Source organism: Chinchilla lanigera, unplaced genomic scaffold, assembly GCF_000276665.1.
Source record: "Chinchilla lanigera isolate Chin_1 unplaced genomic scaffold, ChiLan1.0 scaffold00023, whole genome shotgun sequence".
NCBI lineage: Eukaryota > Metazoa > Chordata > Mammalia > Rodentia > Chinchillidae > Chinchilla > Chinchilla lanigera.
Window position 1 is genome coordinate 28,194,664 of NW_004955424.1, and position 19,266 is coordinate 28,213,929.

Here is a 19,266-nt window from a genome sequence, read left to right on the forward strand (position 1 = left end):
ATCTCCTCCCTTCTTTGGGCTTTGGGCCTGACTTGTTCTTCTTTTTCTAAAAGTTTGAGATGAAGCATTAGGTTACTTATTTGTTCTCTTTCTGTTTTTCTTATGTGTGAATTCACTGCTATAAATTTCCCTCTGAGGACTGCTTTCATTGCATCCCATAGATTCCGGTAAGTTGTATTTACATTTTCATCTGTTTGTAGGTAGTTTTTGATTTCCTCTTGAATTTCTTCTGTGACCCATTGGTTGTTCAGGAGGTTGTTGTTTAATTTCGAAGTGTTTATGGAGTTTTTGGTTTTCCCTTTTTGGTTAATTTCCAATTTCATTGCACTGTGGTCAGATAATATGCATGGGAGAATTTCAATTCTTTTGCATTTCAGAAGGTATGCTGCATGGGCTAGAGAGAGAAAGACCACGTGCAGCTGAGAAAAATGTGTATTCTGATGTTGTGGGGTGGAACACTCTGTATACATCTACTATGTCCATTGTTTTGCAGCTTTGGTTCAGAGCTGTTATTTCCTTGCTGGCTTTTTGTCCACTTGACCTATCTCTTTGTGTCAATGGGGTATTGAGGCCCCCTGTTACAATAGTGTTATTAATTATATGTGTTTTCATGCCTGTTAAGATTTGTCTTATATAATTTGGAGCTCTGATATTTGGTGCATGTGCATACATGTTTATGATTGTTATGTCATCCTCTTGCAGTTTTCCCCAGACATGTATGTAGTGACCTTCATTATCTCTTTTGATTGTTGTCGGTTTGAAGTTTACATTGTCTGCACACAGACTAGCTATACCTGCTTTTTTCTGGGTTCCTGTTGCATGGAGAATTGTTTTCCATGTTTTGACTTTTAGTGTATGGATTTCCTTCTGAGTAAATTTTTTTCCTATACATAGCATACCATTGGATTTTGTTTTTTAATCCAGTCTTAGGCAAGGACTTTCTGAACAGAACATTTGCACAGAAAATAGCTCCAAGAATCAACAAATGGGATCACATTAATTAAAACCTTGTGCACAGCAAGAGAAATAACCACAGAGTGAAAAGACAACCTACAGAATGGGAAAAAAACTCTTGCCAGTGATTCACCACAGGACTCCTATCTAGACTATATGTAGAACTCAAAGTAAAGTAGACACCCTAAAAGAAAGATCCAATCAAGAAAAGGGCAAGTGAAAAAAATAGACACTTTCTAGAATAAGAACTACAAATAACCTATAAATACCTGAAGAGCTGCTCAACATGTAGTGTTAGAGAAATGCAAGTCATAACAGCACTGAGATTCCATCTCACCCCAGAAAGAAGTGGCATTGTTAAGAAAACAAATCATAAAGAAATGCTGGAGAAGCTGAAGGGAAAATGGAACCCTTGTACACTGTTGGTGGAAATGTAAACTAGTACAACTATTATGGAAATCAATGTAGAGATTCCTCAAAAAACTGAAACTAGAAATTCCATTTAACCCTGATATTCCCCTCCTAGGTATGTTCCCAAAAGGGTTAAAGACATCATATTGCAGTGATACACGCATACTCATGTTTACAGTAGCAGAATTTATAACAGCTAAATCTTGGAAGTAGCCCATATGTCCACCAAGAGATGAATGTAAAAGGAAACTGTGATATTGATACACAATGGAGCATTACTCTGTTATAAAGAGAGATAAACTTGAGTCATTTGTAGGAAAATGGACACACATTGAGACTATGATGTTAAATGTATTAATCAGACACCAAAGCTTAAATATCACATGAATTCTCTTATATGAAAAACCTAGAGTAAAAATAAAGAGCAAAATAAATCTGGATAATAGGAAGTAATGAGATAGATTGTTCTCAGAGGGGAAGGGTATCAAGAGATGAAGGGAGGTGGGAGGCAGGGAAAGGATAAGAAATGTAAAAAAAGGAATTAAAATGTGTTATATACATCTACCAACTTTCCACAGGAACATAAACATTATGTGCTACACATATGTACTAATAAACTGAATTAAAAAAAAATTTCCAACTGTTAAAAAAGAACCAAAAGTATTTCTACTTTACTCTTGAACCATTTGGTCTGACACACTCATCTGACTGAGAAGTCCTTAGAGTAAGAGAGATGTGGTGGTTCTTCACAGACCTTAGTTTTCTCCTCCTCACCTCAGTACCTTGTTGTGGTCCTGAGTTCTAGGAGGCCAGCCTTGATCAAATTACAGAAACAGTGAGGTTTCCTCTTTTCCCACAAATGACAGCTCCCTTCTGAGGTACTTTACACAGAACTTCACCTAGTCCCTGAAATAGCAGCAAGCCACTGATCCTGGCTAAGAGCTTATATTTTCCATCCTGGCCTTACTCATCTTTAGTTCTCAGCATCTGGTACAGGGCCTGCACACTTTCAGAATTAAAGAGTCAAAAGCACAACAAAGCACAGCTCTCCCAAATCACATCAATATCACAATGAGATACCAAATCACACTCATTAAGATGGTCACTATCACAATAAAAACAGAAAATAATGGTAAAAATAGGGAGGAACTAGAACTTTTGGATACTATTGGTGAGAATGTAAAATGGTGCAACTGCTATAGAAAACAATGTGGAGATCCTCAAAAACTTAAAAATAGAACTATCATATGATGCAGGAGTTCCATGTCTGGGTAGACACATATCCTGAAGAACTGAAAAGAGGCCTTTGTAGAAATATGTGTGCACCTATGTTCAGAGAACAATTATTCATAATAGGTAAAATGTGAAAACAGCCCAACTGTCTATTAAGAGATGAACATATAAAATTGTGGAATATACTTACAGTGAAAGCTTTTCAGTCTTTAAAGAGAAGGTAATTCTGACATATGCTACATGGATGAACCTTGAGAAGGTTTTGCTAAGTGAAACAGTTTACACACACATAACTCCACTTACATGACAAACCTAGAGTTAATTCATGAAGATGGAAAGCAGAAGGATGGGCATCAGTGCTGGATAAATGGAGAGTTACTGTGTGTTGGGTGTACAGTTTCACCTTACAAGATGGAAAGAATTCTGGAAATGGGTGGTGGTGATGACTGTACAATTATGTGAATGAATTAATGTCTTAAGTTTGTTTAAAAATGATTAAAATTATAAATATTATGTACATTTTACCACGATTACATATAATTGCTTTAAAATCCTGAAATAAAACTTACATTTCATATGTCTCATTTTCTCTTGGTCCTTCACTTCCTAATAAAGATAGTAATAGTTTTTTACCTCTTAATAGTGATTGCAGTGGTAGAATTTTGTGACAGGTCCCATGTGTGGTAATCTAAATAAAAGTCATCATGCCATATCCTGTCTTAGAATAAAAGGGAGAAATGACTGCTTAAACAACAACAACAGAGCAGAGAATATTGAAAGAAAGTTCTGAGAAGCAGCTATCTGTTCAGCCTCACCAGTTCCTAGGTGACTCCCAGGTGCCACCGTCCTGCCCATCACAACGCCAGCCAAATGCTTGGCACTGTGGACAGCCCGCACTGCCCTGATATCAAAGTGAGAGGGACTTATCTGATCTCCCTTTGACTTTGCTGGCACTTGCACCTTGTGTTAGTAATTTTTCTCTTTGCTGAGCAAAATACTTGACACTCAAAGTTGAAGTGAAGGAAACAGTTTATTTAGTTCATAGTCTGTAGAGGTTGTAGTCCTTAATCGGCTGACTCCAAGGCAGTGTGGATGGCAGACAGGCATTGCAGAGGAGAAACAGTTCATGTCAGGCAGAAGGTAGCAAAGCAACAAGGGATGACTTCAGGTCTTTCTATCCCTTATATCTTATCCAGGCTACTTAGGGTGGGTAACACTCACATTCTTAATCCTAGTGCCCTTGATCCTAGCACTGCACCATGAAGTAATCCCAGCATCACACACTCTAGATTCAGCCACCTCTGAAAAAGCCCCACCTGACTGCATGAGGCTTTGGTGGGGACATCTAGATCACAAGCCATAACATGCTTCTTATAGTAAATCACATGCTTTGTACCCATCTATTGTACTCTATAAAGTTCCTGCAAGTTATAAAGCTGAAATAAAACCCAAATTCCAGGGCAGCAAGTCCAGCTACAACTACAAACGTGCATGGTGAAGGACTGTCAAGCTTTGTCTTCCACTGCTGCTTCAAGAATACTTAAAATAAAGTTATCTCAGTGACTCCAATATAATCTTGTTGAGGCTCTCATCACCTCTCTCTAGTTCACATTAGGTACAATCCAGCTACAGGTTCACTTGCCCTCCCTACATGATGGGTAATGCCCCATTCTAAACCACACAGATAGAATGAAGCTTATCATTAGCTTCCTGGTGTGAGCACCTTTATTCATTCTGTTTTGGTCTGCCTGTCACATTTCCTTTCTTCTCCCCAACTTGGCTGCTTAGCATTACTCTTAAACACCCTGTTCCTCCTACCTTTACACTTTGCATACCATGGTCCTTCTGCCTGGAATGCTTTGTCTTGACTTTGCCATTTAGTGAGTTTCTGGTCATATTTAAAGATCTTTCTGGAAGGCTACTCCTTCTACAAAGGTTCTGTGGGTTTGTGAGCCTTTTTCTCACAGCCCACATTGTACTTTGTGGTTTTCTACCACAATGGACTATGCCTTCTTTGGCAAGGGTATGCCCATTCCTAAATGCCTGTTACAGCCTTTTAAAATCAGCCAAGTCTTTGAGACAGGATCTATAAGTGATCCAACCTATAGCACATATGTCCCACTTTAATACTGGCTGGGTCCAGGCTCACCTCTTCCCCATGACTCGCCACTTCTTACCCTCAGGGCTTACCCAATCTGTGCTCTCATATTAGTTCAGTATAATTTACAAATTTCACAGAGAGTAGCAGCCATGTCTCACTTCTACATCTTGGTGTAATACTTTGTAAATGCAGAAGCTAGGTGTATTAAATAACAGACAAATCTTTGTGGCATATGTGGGGAAGGCTTGGAGGAGGAGGCTGAGGGGTAGGTTGGAACCCTTAGAGAGAAGATACTTCAGGCAAGTTCAATTTACCTTTCTGGAAGGAAACTATTAAAGATGAAATTATTAAAGTCTTTCTGGGGCGTTCTCCACAAGGTGACTTTCTGATCAGAAACAGGGGCGCAGGAAGGAGAAGGACACCCAGGACAATGACGGATCATGATCAGCTCAAAGGCATGGTAGGAGTGTAAATGGTAACAAGAGGCACTGTGTGTCTTCAGTGGTCTCCAAACCCAGTAGTTTTGATTGTATAATAATATCAACAATAATTTTAAGAGACAGAAACATATTCCACTTATCAACTGCAACTGCTTCCTGACTGTAAAATTAAAGCCATTTATATTGCTGTGGCTATCCATATTTTTGTTTAAAACTCAACTGCCATTATCTCCAGAGACAATATATGAATGGAGATTGATTTTTTAAAAATAGAAATGATACCTTAAAGGCCATAACATGCTTTACCTCGAGAATCCCAGTCAATATGTGTAATGTAGCTAGAAGCTCCTTTACAGATGCCAACCCTCTTGCTTGTAAGTACATTGTAAATATCCACAAAGTTATCATGAGATGCCACAGCAAGGTATTTTCCTGTATCTATAAAGAAAAACATGCAGTTAACATTAAAACCTTTTATATGGGACTTTAATTTCATAACCAGTATTTTATAGTAGGGTGAAGGTCAAAGACATATGTTTTCCTTTTTTTTTTTCTTTAAGATTCCATCTCACCCCAGAGAGAATGGCCATTGTCAAAAAAAATCAACCAATAAATGCTGGCAGGGCTGTGGGGGAAAAGGAACACTTCACTGTTGCGAGGAGTGTAGACTGCTACAACCACTGTGGTGTGGACATCAGTGTGGAGATTATTCAAAAACTAGGATTAGAGGTCCCATGTCATCCAGCTATTCCCTCTTGGTATTTTTCCAGAATTGAAAACACCATACCACAGCGATATATATGCACCCATGTTTATAGCAGCACAATTTGTTATAGCTAAATGCTCATCAATCAAGGAATGAATAAAAAAGATGTGGTATTTTTATACAATGGAGTATTACTCAGCTAGAAAGAAAGATAAACTTGAGACTTTTATAGGTAAATGGATGCAACTAAAGACCATACTCATAAGTGAAATAAACCAGACATATGTGTGTAAACATCATATTGTGTCCCTAGTGTATGAAACTGAAAGAGTAAATAAGATCCAAAAGGTATAGTAGATATAGTGAAAGAGAAAGAAACTGCTCAAAAGGAAAGAACAACTGGGATGGGGGAAAGGAAAAAAGAAGGAAGAGGTAATATATATATACAAGATAGTTGTATTACTCATTTCTATTAGTTCATTGAAAGGGATAGCTAGTTTAAATAGTCCATTCTTATAATTTTTGGGAGTTCCAAGACTTGGATGTTTTCAAAAGTATCTGCTGTCATTATCACCTTTTGAAAATTTAATATCAGAAATCATTTCTTTTCTGTGATGGAAAGAGACCATGTCTTCAACAGTGTCAGCATTTACCACCAGGAAGCTCCCATCATTCAAGCCGACTGCTAAGGCTTTCCCATCTGGGGAGAATGCACAGCACCTTCCACCTACAGAAGAAGCCACAAAAGACACTTGTCACCCAGCACTGCACTGCCACACAAACCCAATGGAGAAACAGAGAAGTCTGCATGTCTGTTTTTCAAGATCATGTGACTGGGCCTTCCTTACTATTATATTATTGAGAATTAAAATTTCATAATTTAAAAGGTCTTTCCCCCATGTCTAAGGATAATAATCATAATATAAAAAATACATTTCCATTTTTTGTAAGCTTTATCCACTTATTTCCTAGCATCTGAATTCTAGTTTTCAAAAGCCCAGAGGGGTGAGCAGGTAAAGGAGTAGAAAATTAATACATCCTCTACCTGGATTCTAAGGGAAGAGAACATATTTCAGAACTTGAGTTCTAAAAGAAAATGTTTTGATACCATCTTTTTTAAATTTCATGCCTTACATTCAAACTTGTCTTACCTAAAAAGCTTCATTATTCTTATTTCAGCTACTGCAATTCTCTGCTCCATGTATTATGATATGCAAATTCTAGAGGTAAAAGATTTAGAGTCTGCTTCCTCCATCATGAGAAGAACAGCTCTCAGGGGATCTCTGTAAAACTACCCACTACTAGGATGGCAATGTGGAACAAGCAATGTTTTCTGCTGCTTTGTAGGACCACAGGGAGACATTTCTGCATGAGGAGTACAGAGTTCTGGGAGTGTGTTTAATAGGAAGCTGAATTAAGTGTATAGCCACCCTTGCCATTATGTTTTTCAGCTTTACTGAGATACAATTCATGTAGCATACAATTCAGCCAGTTAAAATGTATAATCCAGTAGTTCTTATATGATCAGAGTCACATGATCGTTGCTCCAGTCCACAGGAGAACACTGTCTCTGCAGCCACTGCTGTTGCTGTCACATGGCCCCAGGGATGGGGGCCACATAGCCTTGTGCTGAGGCACCTCAGACTGGCCTTTCACAGGGACTCCTGCCACATCTCACAGCATGCTGAAGGCAATGTTCGTACTGGTAATTTAACTCATCTAAAGGAAAGCTTCATTTGCTCACTTAGCATGGACTTACCTACTGTGAGTCAGTCATGGTGCTGGTAGCAGGAGATGAAAGAATGAGTTTGCTCTGGGGGAGAAGCCATTAGGGTTAGATGAACTACAATTTCCTGCACAAACCTGGTAATAATTATACCAGGATATATGGGGTAAATTGAATTGAACTATCATCTATTTAGGATGTGTCAATAGCTGTTTGTTGAACTAATTTTTACCTGGAGAAAAACGTCCATTGACATTCAAATTGGTTTCATTTCCCCAATTTATATTTGTGACCAAAATGATTCAGCCCTATAGTGGATAAGTAGATGGCTTTGGACTCAGACCTGGGTTGAAATCCTGGCTCCACTACCTACCAAGGCCCGGGAACTTAAAAAAAAGGTAGAGGAGAGGCAATGGGACAGAGGGAGACAGCATTGAGCAGTGTCCATAGCACTGCTCTCTGGGGCCATCCTGCTTGGGTTTGGATTCAGTTCCATACTTCCTGGCTGTATGATTTTGTACAAACTATTTAAGTACCTTGTGCCTCGGTTTCCTAATCTGCATGTAGCGGTGAGAATGGCTTTACTCCCTGGGTTTCTGTGCTAAGTGTGAAGTGGTAGAATGCTCACTGGCTCCACAGTTGCAGCTGCCATCACCATTGAGACAATTGTCTCAGTACCTGTTTTCATTTGATAGATTCCTCTAGTTATACTCTCATAACTCTCTTCATATAACCACGCAGTACAAACATTGGAGGGCCAAACCCTAATCTTATCTTTTCTTGCCTCAGGAACTTTGACTGACCCAGAAACTCTCAGGTCTCTTGTCACCTCCATGACGGAGCAGTCCCAGGTAGCAGGTTGCCTCTGAGCTTCCATGGTACCTTGTTTTGGCAGGATAGCTTCAATTTGGCCTTCCTGTTCATTCTTCATCTTTCTCCACCTGCTCTGTGCCTGAAGCTGGCCTGGGTGGAAAGTATCAAGGGGCTTTCTTGTCTCCAGTTTCTGGTCAGTGTAGGCCAAGGGGGAGCATGGTTGGAGACAGGAACAGTGGAAGCGAGAGTGCTTGTTTGAACAGCTGTGGCCTGTAGGGTCACCGGTGCCTACTGGCTGGGGCTCTAGACTGACATCATAGCTTCTCTCTGGCTGCCAACTTACACAGGTCTCACTTTCAAGGCTCTAGCAGTTGTTTCCTCTTCTTGCCTCATTATGCCCAAGGCTAGTAATGAAACCTGCACTCTCAGCTGCACAGTACTGCACTGCCTCTGGTCCTTCCTTTACACCTTACTCATCTCTTTATAAAGAGCCCCATTTTTAGCCTCTTCTCAAATTACCCGATCTGAATGACCCACTGTTGCTGGGACTCCACCTAAATCTTGTCCATCTTTGACACTAGAGAAGGGATAATTCATCTTGGGATTCCCTAGTGCATGACACAGAATCTGATTAATAAATGTCTGCTGAATTCCACCTCCTGGTATACCCCTTTTCTAGTGTGCACATGTTTGATACATATTTATTATTTGATATTATTTTTTCCATCATAATTGACCTTTACTTTTCAGTAAAAAGTTCTGGAGGTTGTTAGTCATAAAGATAAAAAGGATTCTTTACAAGCTGACATGTTTTAGCTGACTCGCACAGTTCTCCATGAGAAGAGGAAGAACATATTGCCCCCAGGTGGCAAATGTCTGTGCAGTACAAGAAAAATAAAGTGAACAGTAGACCTAAGGCACCACTGAATCAGGCCACCCTTCTGGAAAAACTGCCTGTGCTTAGTTTTAATTTTACAGTACACTCTGAATTCTCATTGCCTACTACATTCTGGAGGGATACAACAGGTGCTCTCTGTAAATATTAGTTGCATGAATGAGTGAAGCTAACCCATTCTGTTGCTTGTAAACACTTTCACAGACATGTAAGGTGACATCATGTACCTTTCTTGAGTTTCCGTACTGCCAGCATACGGTGCTGGGAGGATAATTCCCAGATCCGAAGTGTTTTATCATCACTCACTGTTGCACAGATGGGCAGGAGAGGGTGAGCTGCCAGCCCCCAGACTTCTCCTTCCATGTGCCCCTGGGAAGAGGAAAGAGAAAGGCAAGCTCAGCCCTGAGAGAGGCGAGTCCTTCTTCACCTCTGTGCTGCACAGTCCACTGAGTGTCCCGAACAGGGTCAAGTACAAATTAAACACTGAGATAGCTTCCTTAACCCAAAATCATTGCACTGAATAATTTTTGCAGTTGGATTTAAAGCTGACCCTACTTGATGCTAAATAATTCTTTTGGAAAGCAAAATATAGAAACGTTTATAGGTTTTATGTGATACCAGATATCTTCCCTTTCAGAAACAAACATCTAGGTGAACTGTGAATTTCCCTCTTTGTATTCTGTTTTATACTGAATAGACAGTGTACATGCACCTTCTAGTAAAACAGCTTGCTCATAATGACGTGAACTACTGCCTTTAGTAAAATCACATTCTAAAACATGTAAGTACCAATCTGTTTGACAGAGAATTAGACAACAATATTCTTGTTATTTATACAAGTTTAGTTCTTTGCCTGCATAGCATTTGGCAGAATAGAAATCAACCTAAATTTTTACTTCTGGTGTCCTGAGTGTGGTTTAGATTCAGCATTTGTTCACAGATTGGTCTGTGTGGCAACAGTGAGTATCAGAAAAGTAAAAGGAGCGGGCATGATGGTGTAAGCCTATAGCCTGTGCTACTCAGGAAGTTGAAGCTGGAGAATCACAAATTTGGGGTCAGTGTGGGCAACTCAGCAAGATTCTATCTTAAAATAAAAATGCTGGAAACGTGGCTCAGTGGTAGACCGCCTGCCTAGCATGCACAAGACTCTTGGTTTGATCCTTAGTAACCCCCCAACATGCACACACACACACACACACACACACACACACACACACACAGGGAGAGAGGGGGATGGAGAGAGAGAGAGACAGAGACAGAAACAGAAACAGAGATGGAGACAGAGACCAAAAAAACTGAAAGATTCTTAACATGCTCTGGACTAATTTCACTCACCTATACCTCATCACAAGAACACTTGACAGAATTAAGCAATAACTGAGATAAATATTTTTAAAAAATGAACACTTAATAGGAAGAAAACAAATTTGATTCCTATAATTTATCAATAAAACAGTATGAAGAAGGATGTTGTACAGCCATAAAATAAACCAGCTTGTTCACTGAATTTCTGATTTCATAGTTAATTACAAAAAAGCTTGGCTCAGTGAAGCACAAAGGAAGACCATGCAGAGCTTTCTAAAGTGTTTGTAGTAGAACACTCTGGGGAATGGCGGCTTTCTGAAGAGCAATAGGATGACTCCAGTTTAACTGGGAAGATATTTGGGAAAGCTATTTGAGCAAAACTGCAGTTTGGTAGAAGACACAAAGTTCCAGATACAACCAACATTCAAGGATCTGAGAAAACATGGGCTGAAGAGTACAGATTTTTTTCACTTGTCAGATTTAGAGGTACCCTACATTCCCAGTTTCCTAGTCATCAGAAGCTTCCCCCATGGTCACAGCCAGAGGACAGGTCATGCATCCACCTCCACAGCCCCCCATACTGTCTCTGCTGGGTTGTATGACGAGCCTCTCTGCATGTTTTACTTGCAGACAGGGTTGCAGGCTCTGAGACCCATTCAAATCACTGGCCAGACTGATTCCAAAGTGACACTCCCTTAATCTGAGTACTCGCCTTCCTATACGCCACAAAAGTGGACAGTGAGAGAGGTAGGATAGAAACAGTTCAAGCAGCACAAGGGAATGGGCCCTGGATCTTGTTTGGTTACTCATCACCCGTACAACTGATCATAACCAGCAAAATGCAGAGCTGATTAAATTCAGAGTTGATTATTTTCTACAGAAATTTTCCTAATCCACTGAATGCCATTTATTCCTTCTCTTCCAAACTAGCAGTCCCCCTCTGCTGGCCATGCAATTCTGAAGCGCTGCCACAGCAGGATAGGTGACGATCTTATCCTGCTGCCAGGTTCCTTAACTGTCTGTGTGTCTGTCTGCTCTCGGAACAGGTTTGTGAGCCCCAAGTGAGCAGGAAACCCTTACTCCACCATGAACACCACATAGTACAGGGCAAATCTCACCAGCAGCCCCAATAACACCATTCAGCTATAAATTCTACTTGGGAGGAAGCAGCAAATGAGAGAACAGGAGGTAAAAGAAAGGTGCAGAGAAGAAAAGGAACAGGATGGCACACATGTAAGTGGAGGAAGAAAACTGACCTGTGGTCTGAAGGTTCTAGCAACTCCACTGGCCCCACAGCTCTGAGGGCTCTACTTGCTGTGCTGCCTTCTGCAGTATCCACAGCTAAATAAGATGTGGGTGGCAGCCTGGAGTACAAAAGAGAGGGCCAGTATCTCACACAAACCTTGGGAAGACACCTGTCATCCTAGCAGTCTGGAGGTTGAGGCAGGAACATCTTAAATTTGAGGCCAGCCTGGGCTACATAATGAATTCAAGGCCAGCCCGAACTACATAGTGAGACCCTGTCTCAAAGACACAACCAAACCAAGCCAAACCAAACCAAACCCAAAACAACCCCATAGTCCTAGCTCAGCCGTTAAGTTCTTATGGGCAATTTACTGGCTTTTCACTTTTTACCGATAAAACAATTTTAACCTAGTAAATCTGCTGTCAAGATGAGAGAAAAATGTTGTATAACAGTACTGCTGGCAGCACAGTGCTCAATAAATGACAGCAGAGGTTACTTTTATTATTAGACTAACAGAAACAAACATAGGAAACAATGGAAATGTAAAGAAGCGAAAAGTGAAAAGCCTTCATCATCAAGTTTAAGACATATTTAAACAAAATTAACAACTATAACATACATTCAAAGTGTGTGTCATTTAAATCATATTATAGTATAGCTTTTCCAAACTATTTTATAACATAGCATGTATGGAAATAATTAAAACTCTCGAACATTTAGGAGCTGAAAACAAATTGATACTTTTCAATATTATTAAATAAGGAATTCTGGCCAGAAAAGGTTAGTTTGGAAGAATACAACAGAAGCAAGAACAGAGGAGAATAACAGTCATGCATGAAGGACGCATTTCCAGCAGCGTTCTCATCCCAGTGTCTGCACACTTAGCTATTGAGATGAGGTTTGTTTCAATAGTTTTTCAAGTAAATATTTTTCTCTGTGTATGTGGTACTAGAGATCAAAACTAGGCATGTTCTAGTGCTCTTGTAGTTCTCTACCACTGACCTACAGCCCCAGCCCCCTTTTAAAGTTTTCGCTTTTATGAGTTGCCCAGGTTGAATTTGATGATGTGATCCTCCTGCCTCAGCCTCCTGGGTCACTGGGATTATAGACATGTGTCAGCATGTCTGGCTATCTATATTCTTATTCAGGTATCAAGGGCTTGGGTGTATGCATTTTTGAAAAGTTGCATCAGCGCTATGGTGCCACTGTGTGTGTACTGACCTGTTTTCAGGGTGCAGCATATGAGAAGGACCATCTCCACAGGTATTGGGAGCTGCTGGAACTGGTTATCAGTCATATGTGTGAGGGCAGGACAGAGCTAGAGTACCTCAAACAGCCAAGCTACCTCAGTATTGAAAAAAGCAGCCTGCCTGGACAATTACAGTCATTAGTCACTAGGCAATATTATCTGTCTTGATACTAACTTTGCAAGAGTATAAAATAAATGTCTCTACTGTTGAAGTCAGTCCTCTTGCTTATCAGGTAAGAGGTAACTCCACCTGACCCTGGCTACTCTCTCTTGTCTTTATTTTCTAAATCCTCTCACCATTTTCTCCTGGGGAACAATGAAAGACCACCAAGTCCCACACACGGGATTTTGGAATTCATCTCTAAAACAGCCTATAGGCATGGATCAGATCAGGAAATAGGTGAAGCTCCCACATTGGACCTGTACAAGTCCTAAAGCTCACATGATCAGGTAGATTTCTTTTTCACTTCTTTCAGCCCTCCTCATGATGCTTCACCTGTTGGTAAGGTCTATGCACCACTTAAAGACAAGCTTGCAGGCTCTGAGGCCCATTCAAACCACTGTCCCATATGGATTTCAAAATGACCCTCCCTTAATCTGAGTATTGGCATTCCTACATGATGCAAGAGTGAGAGTGAGGTAGCATAGAAATAACTCGAATGGCACAAGGAAATGGGCCTCAGATCTTTCTCGGTTACTCATCTACCCAGGTCCACAACCTGCCTACTCTGCCCTCAAGTGAAATTTTCCCATTCCTCTGCTCTTTCAGGATTCCACTGAGAGTCATATTAATCTGATTTTACTTAAATATGATTCTTGAGGAGAAAGGGAGGGTAAGAAGAACATGCTGTGGTTATGGGAAGCAGGGTTGAGATAGCAGTGAGATGCCTGATCTAAAGAAGCATTTGCACATTTGGTGCACCAGCAGTACATAGCTCACCTTGTTGGTTTCACAGACCAACAGATTGGGGAGCTGATTTGGATGCTAAGATTCTGAACTCTGAAGAGGTATCATCACGGGATTAGGCTGGGGTAGATGGTACTTTGCTTGCAGTAGGGACATGCCTAACTGGTGACCAGAGGGTAGGCTGTGATGGACATGCTCATGGGGTAGTTTTCATACTCTGACATAATCACCTTCCTTTGAGTGTGGCATGACCTGTGTGTGTCCAACCAACACAATGTGGTGAAAGTGACAGAATGTTCATGGTGAAATGTTTTGTGCAGATAGAATTTTGTTACATGACATTGTGGTATCTATTTTTTCTTGCTTGCTGGCCTTGGAAAAGCAAGTGGCTATTGGAAACTCTCTATGCCAAGATGTAAGTGCAGCCTCCAGCAGCTCAGGATGGCCTTGCTCAACAGCTGGTAAGAAAAGAAGCCTCAGTTCTATAGCCTCAAGAAAACTGAATCCTGCCAACAGTGAGCCTGGAGGAATCTCCTCCCTCCACTGGGTCTCAGATGAGACTGAAACCATGTGGAGCCTAAGCAGAAGATCCAGGTCAGCTGTGCTCAGACTCTCAATCATGGTAACAGCAGATAATGAACACTTGTTGTTTCTTGTTCATGGCCAAGTATTACTCAGTAACAGGCAGCCTGCATAGCCCTGGGAACTGCTGCACAAGCTCTGCACCCCAAGTGCCTCCTCACCTCACCCTAGTCCCAGTCCTGACATGAAATGTAGTTTGCAACACGTATAATTGTGGTACCTGAACAAGTAGTATCATTGGACCACTCTTATCGATTTCCAGAATCTCTCCATTTTTTGTTCCTACCAGGATACGTCCATGTCCCAGAGTAATGGCACGGATTGAAGGGTTATCTTCCAAAAGTAGGCCTTAGAGGGGGAAATAATGCATTTAAATAGAAGAAAAAGATTGATAATTAGCATAAATTCAGTTTTTATAGTTCCTAAGCACTAGGTCCTAGGCAATCATTCTTAACTTTGTACTAAGAGTCCTGACTGTGGAGGACAGAACCAAGCAGACTATGAACTGGTACTACAAGAAGTATGGTACTGGTATACCCACCTACTTCCCAGGGACAGAGCAGGTGACCCACAATCCTGTTACCATTACAGTCTGTGTCTCTGACCTCCGTGTGTCTGATGCAGCCAGGAGATACTGACTCAGAAGGCCCATGAACTGTTAACACTGGGGTTCGCATTTGGGCCCTCTCTGCATGTGCCCTGCACCCCCTGAGGTATTAGATCAGGCAATCCATGAACTACTGACACTGCGATTCACATCTGGGCTGAGCGTGCACATCCTGAACTTCCAGGGGTCACAGATACAGGTGGTCCTTGATCACTGCCACTGCCGTCCACATCTGGCTCCTGCATGAGCCCTGAGCTGCCTGGATACACTGAATCAGGTTGTCCATGAACTGCTGAACCTGCAGTTTGTGTCTGGGCTCTGTCTGTGCCCTGAACTGTCTAAGGACACAGATCCGTGATCATGCTACCCGTGCAGCCCACTTCTGGGACGTACACGTGCCCTGAGCTGCCTGGGCACACTGGATCAGGCAGTCTGTGATCCACCAACATTGCAGTTTGTGTCTGGGACCTGGGAGAACTAGGTACACTCCACCAACCACTGGAAGACCCCAGAGTAAGCAGCCCATCTCAGCAGCTACTGGGGAGCAAGTCTAATCACCAGGAAAACTAGGGACACTAGCAACATTTGCTGAGCTGTCAAGGAAGAAGGAGACTGGACACTCTGGCTCCAACATCAAAAATGACAAGACAAAGGACTAAAATGCAATTTCAGAACACCACTCCACCTAGAACAAGTCCAGGAGGCATCAACATAGGAGAACTTAGTAAACACACACCTGAAATGGCTGAAATGATTGCAATGGAAGTAAAGAAACAACTCCATCAGGCCAGAGAAGAAATCAGATCAGAAATAATCTCTCAGGCAAAAAATGAAATGACAACAATAATGGAAGAATTGCTCAGCACATCTAAAGAAGACACATACAAAAAAATAGATGAACATAGGAAACTGATGGAAACATCAAATGAACAATATAGGAGTGAACGAGAATGCATGAGACAGATTCAAAGAGATATCCAGGAAATCAAAACTTCCACTGAAAGCTGGCAAAACTGCTTGAATGAAGCGGAAGATAGAATTTCAGGTCTGGAAGACAGCATGGTGGCTAGCGATCTTGAAAGATAGGATCTCTTAAAATTCACAAGGAGCCAGGAAAAAGCAATTCAACAGCTGCAAGATGAGGCAAACAGAAATAATGTGAGACTAATAGGAGTCAATGAAACAGCAGAAGGCAACACAAATGGCATAAAAAGAATATTTGCAGAAACAATAGCAGAAAATTTCCCAAGCACAGAAAAAGATCCTGACAAACAGTTAAGTGAGGCATATAGAACTCCATCTAGTCATAATCAAAATAAAACTACAACCAGACATATAGTAATCAAGATCCCAGACATACAGCAAAAGAACAGAATATTAAAAGCCACTAGAGAAAAGATACAGATCACCTAGAGAGGAAAGCCCATCACAATCACCGCAGATTTCTCAACACAACCATCCAATCCAGAAGAGCTTGGAGCAAAGTATTACAGGTCCTGAGACAGAGCAGCTTTCAACCAAGACCAATGTATCCTGCAAGCTATCTTCAAATTTAATAGAGAAATAAAATATTTCCACGACAAAGAACAACTGAAGAACTTCATGAGTGCCAAACCATCCTTACAAAGAGTACTAAAAGATATACTAGACAGAGAAAAAAATGACTGCAATTTCAAGAACAACAATAGAAAGGAACCCACAAACAAAGCAAGCAATTAGACAGAAAAAGTAGGAAACCAACAACAAGTAAATACATAACAAAAATAAGCCAAGACATATCAGTTATAACCATTAATATAAATCGCCTCAATTCACCAGTGAAAAGAAACAGACTGGCAGAATGGCTTACAAAGCTACTGTAATAAAATCAACCTGGTACTGGCTAAAAAACAGACCTGAGGATCAATGGAACAGACTGGAAGAAACAGCCATAACTAGAAACACACTCAAACACCTAATCTTTGACAAAGGGGCCAAACAAGTTCTCTGGAAGAAAGATAGCCTCTTCAACAAATGGTGCTGGAAAAACTGGCTCTCTTTATGCCAAAGACTGAAAATAGACCCATGTCTATCACCATGCACGATGCATCATCAAGTCAAAATGGATCACAGATCTCAATATTAAAACAGAAACACTAAATCTATTGGAAGAGAAAGTAAGTAAAAATCTTGAAGACATATGGTAGGCACAGAGTTCATTAACAAACACCAAACTGCATGGGAAATACTTCAAAGAATCAATAACTGAGATCTCATCTTATTGAAAAGTTTTTGCACATCTAAAGAAATCACCAGCAGTGTTAAAAGAAAACCCACAAACTTGGAAAAATTTTTAGCTGACTGTCCCTTGGACAAAGGACTTCTATCTAGAACATATAAAGAATTAAAAAATATCAGCCCCCCCAAATTCAAAGACCCAATGCAAAAATGGGCCATGGAGATGAACACACACTTCTCAGATAAAGAAATACAAATGGCAAATAAATACATGTGAAAATGTTCAACATCATTATTTATTCAAGAAATGCAAATTAAAACAGCATTGAGATTTCATCTCACCCCAGTAAGAATGGCTAGCATTAAGAAATCAACTAATAACAAATGTTGGTGAGGCTGTGGAGAAATAGGAAATCTTTTCCACTGCTGGTGGGAATGCAGACTGGTGAAACTGCTGTGGAAATCAGTTTGGAGATACCTCAGCAAACTAGGTCTAGAGCTCCCATTCAACCCAGCTATTCCCTCCCTGGGTATTTTCCTAGAAGAACTGAAAACATCATATCACAGCGATATATGTGCACCCATGTTTATAGCAGCACAATCTGTAATAGCTAAATTGTGGAAGCAACCCAAATGTCCATCCACTGAGGAATGTATAAAAAAGTTGTGATATTTTTATACAATGGGATATTATTCAGCTATTAAGAAAGATAAACTCAACGGTTTATAGATAAATGGTCACAACTAGAGACCATGCTCATAAGTGAAATAAATCAGACCTGCATGAGTGAACAACATATTGTCTCACTACTGTAAGGACCTGAAAGAGTGAATAAAGTTAGGAGGCATGATAGACATTGTGAAACGAAAGGAAACTGCTCAAAAGTAAAGAGCAACTGGGATGAAGGAACAGAGAGAAGAAAGAAGGGGAAAGTTACACACATATGTATATACAGGATAGCTAACATAGTTGTATTACTGACTTCTACTGCTTTATTGTAAGCAACTTAATGATCAATTATTTGATGAATCTTACATGTCTATATTTGTTTTCCTGAGTAACCACTTTGAAGAAGTCAATATGTAATACAATAACCATTGTAATTTCCTATCACTTTGTCTGAATTTCAGTATTGCTTGCATTGTTCTTGTGTTATTTTGTAAATATATGTGTTTGTTACTATGTTTTTGTTTTGTTATTTTTTAAAATACAAAAAGAAGTATGATATTATCTCTTCCAATCCTGTGAACAGAAAGGTTTGTTTTGCATTTTTAGGGTGGTACCTTTTGAGCTAGTTGACAATGCTGCTCTTTTAATGGCATAAGTCTTCAAGCATCTTTCAAACATATCATCCCAGAGCTCGACGATTCCATCCTTTCCACCTGTTACAAAGCCCTGAGAAGACACATATACAGATTACATACACATCTAAATGCCTGGTCACCCAGCCCTGACAGGATTGCCTCAAAGACAGCTTTGTGAATTTTTTTGCCCCAAGTACATAAGACTAAAAAAGCTAACAGAATTCAAATGATATATTATGGAAATCTCTCTCTAGCAAGATTAAGCACACTCATTTCCTCAGACAACTGGTCAGTGCTTGTCCCAGGCATGGCTGATTCTGTCTTGAGGCCCCTGGCCAGAAGTAGTTCCTGAGGGACAGGAAGAGCCTTAAAACCTAGCAGAGCTCCTGGTGTCTCATATCCACCCGTCAAATGGAATGCAATCAGTATCACAATTAAAACAATCATTAAGGGTTGGGAGTACAGCTTAGTGGTACAGAGCTTGTCTAGCACATGTGAGTGACTGGATTCCATCCCCAGCACCACACACATATGTGCATATGCATGCACATGTGCACACACACACACAC

General features: G+C 40.5%; 1 protein-coding gene across 6 annotated transcripts in view; it reads right to left on the reverse strand.

Moving 5' to 3' along the window:
- Positions 1-19,266, reverse strand: part of Eml6 (echinoderm microtubule associated protein like 6) — a 336,360-nt gene that overhangs the window by 69,377 nt on the left and 247,717 nt on the right. For all 6 annotated transcript variants that reach the window (XR_001234170.1, XM_013514625.1, XM_013514624.1 and 3 more), the window contains exons 19-23: positions 18,677-18,788; positions 14,789-14,916; positions 9,507-9,648; positions 6,420-6,572; positions 5,446-5,577 (exon numbers count right to left, since the gene is read on the reverse strand). Coding sequence is in view for 5 of the 6 variants with exons in the window: in XM_013514625.1 (XP_013370079.1) it covers positions 5,446-5,577; positions 6,420-6,572; positions 9,507-9,648; positions 14,789-14,916; positions 18,677-18,788 (667 nt within the window). In the remaining variant the exon portion in view is untranslated. The remainder of the gene's footprint in view (positions 1-5,445; positions 5,578-6,419; positions 6,573-9,506; positions 9,649-14,788; positions 14,917-18,676; positions 18,789-19,266) is intronic.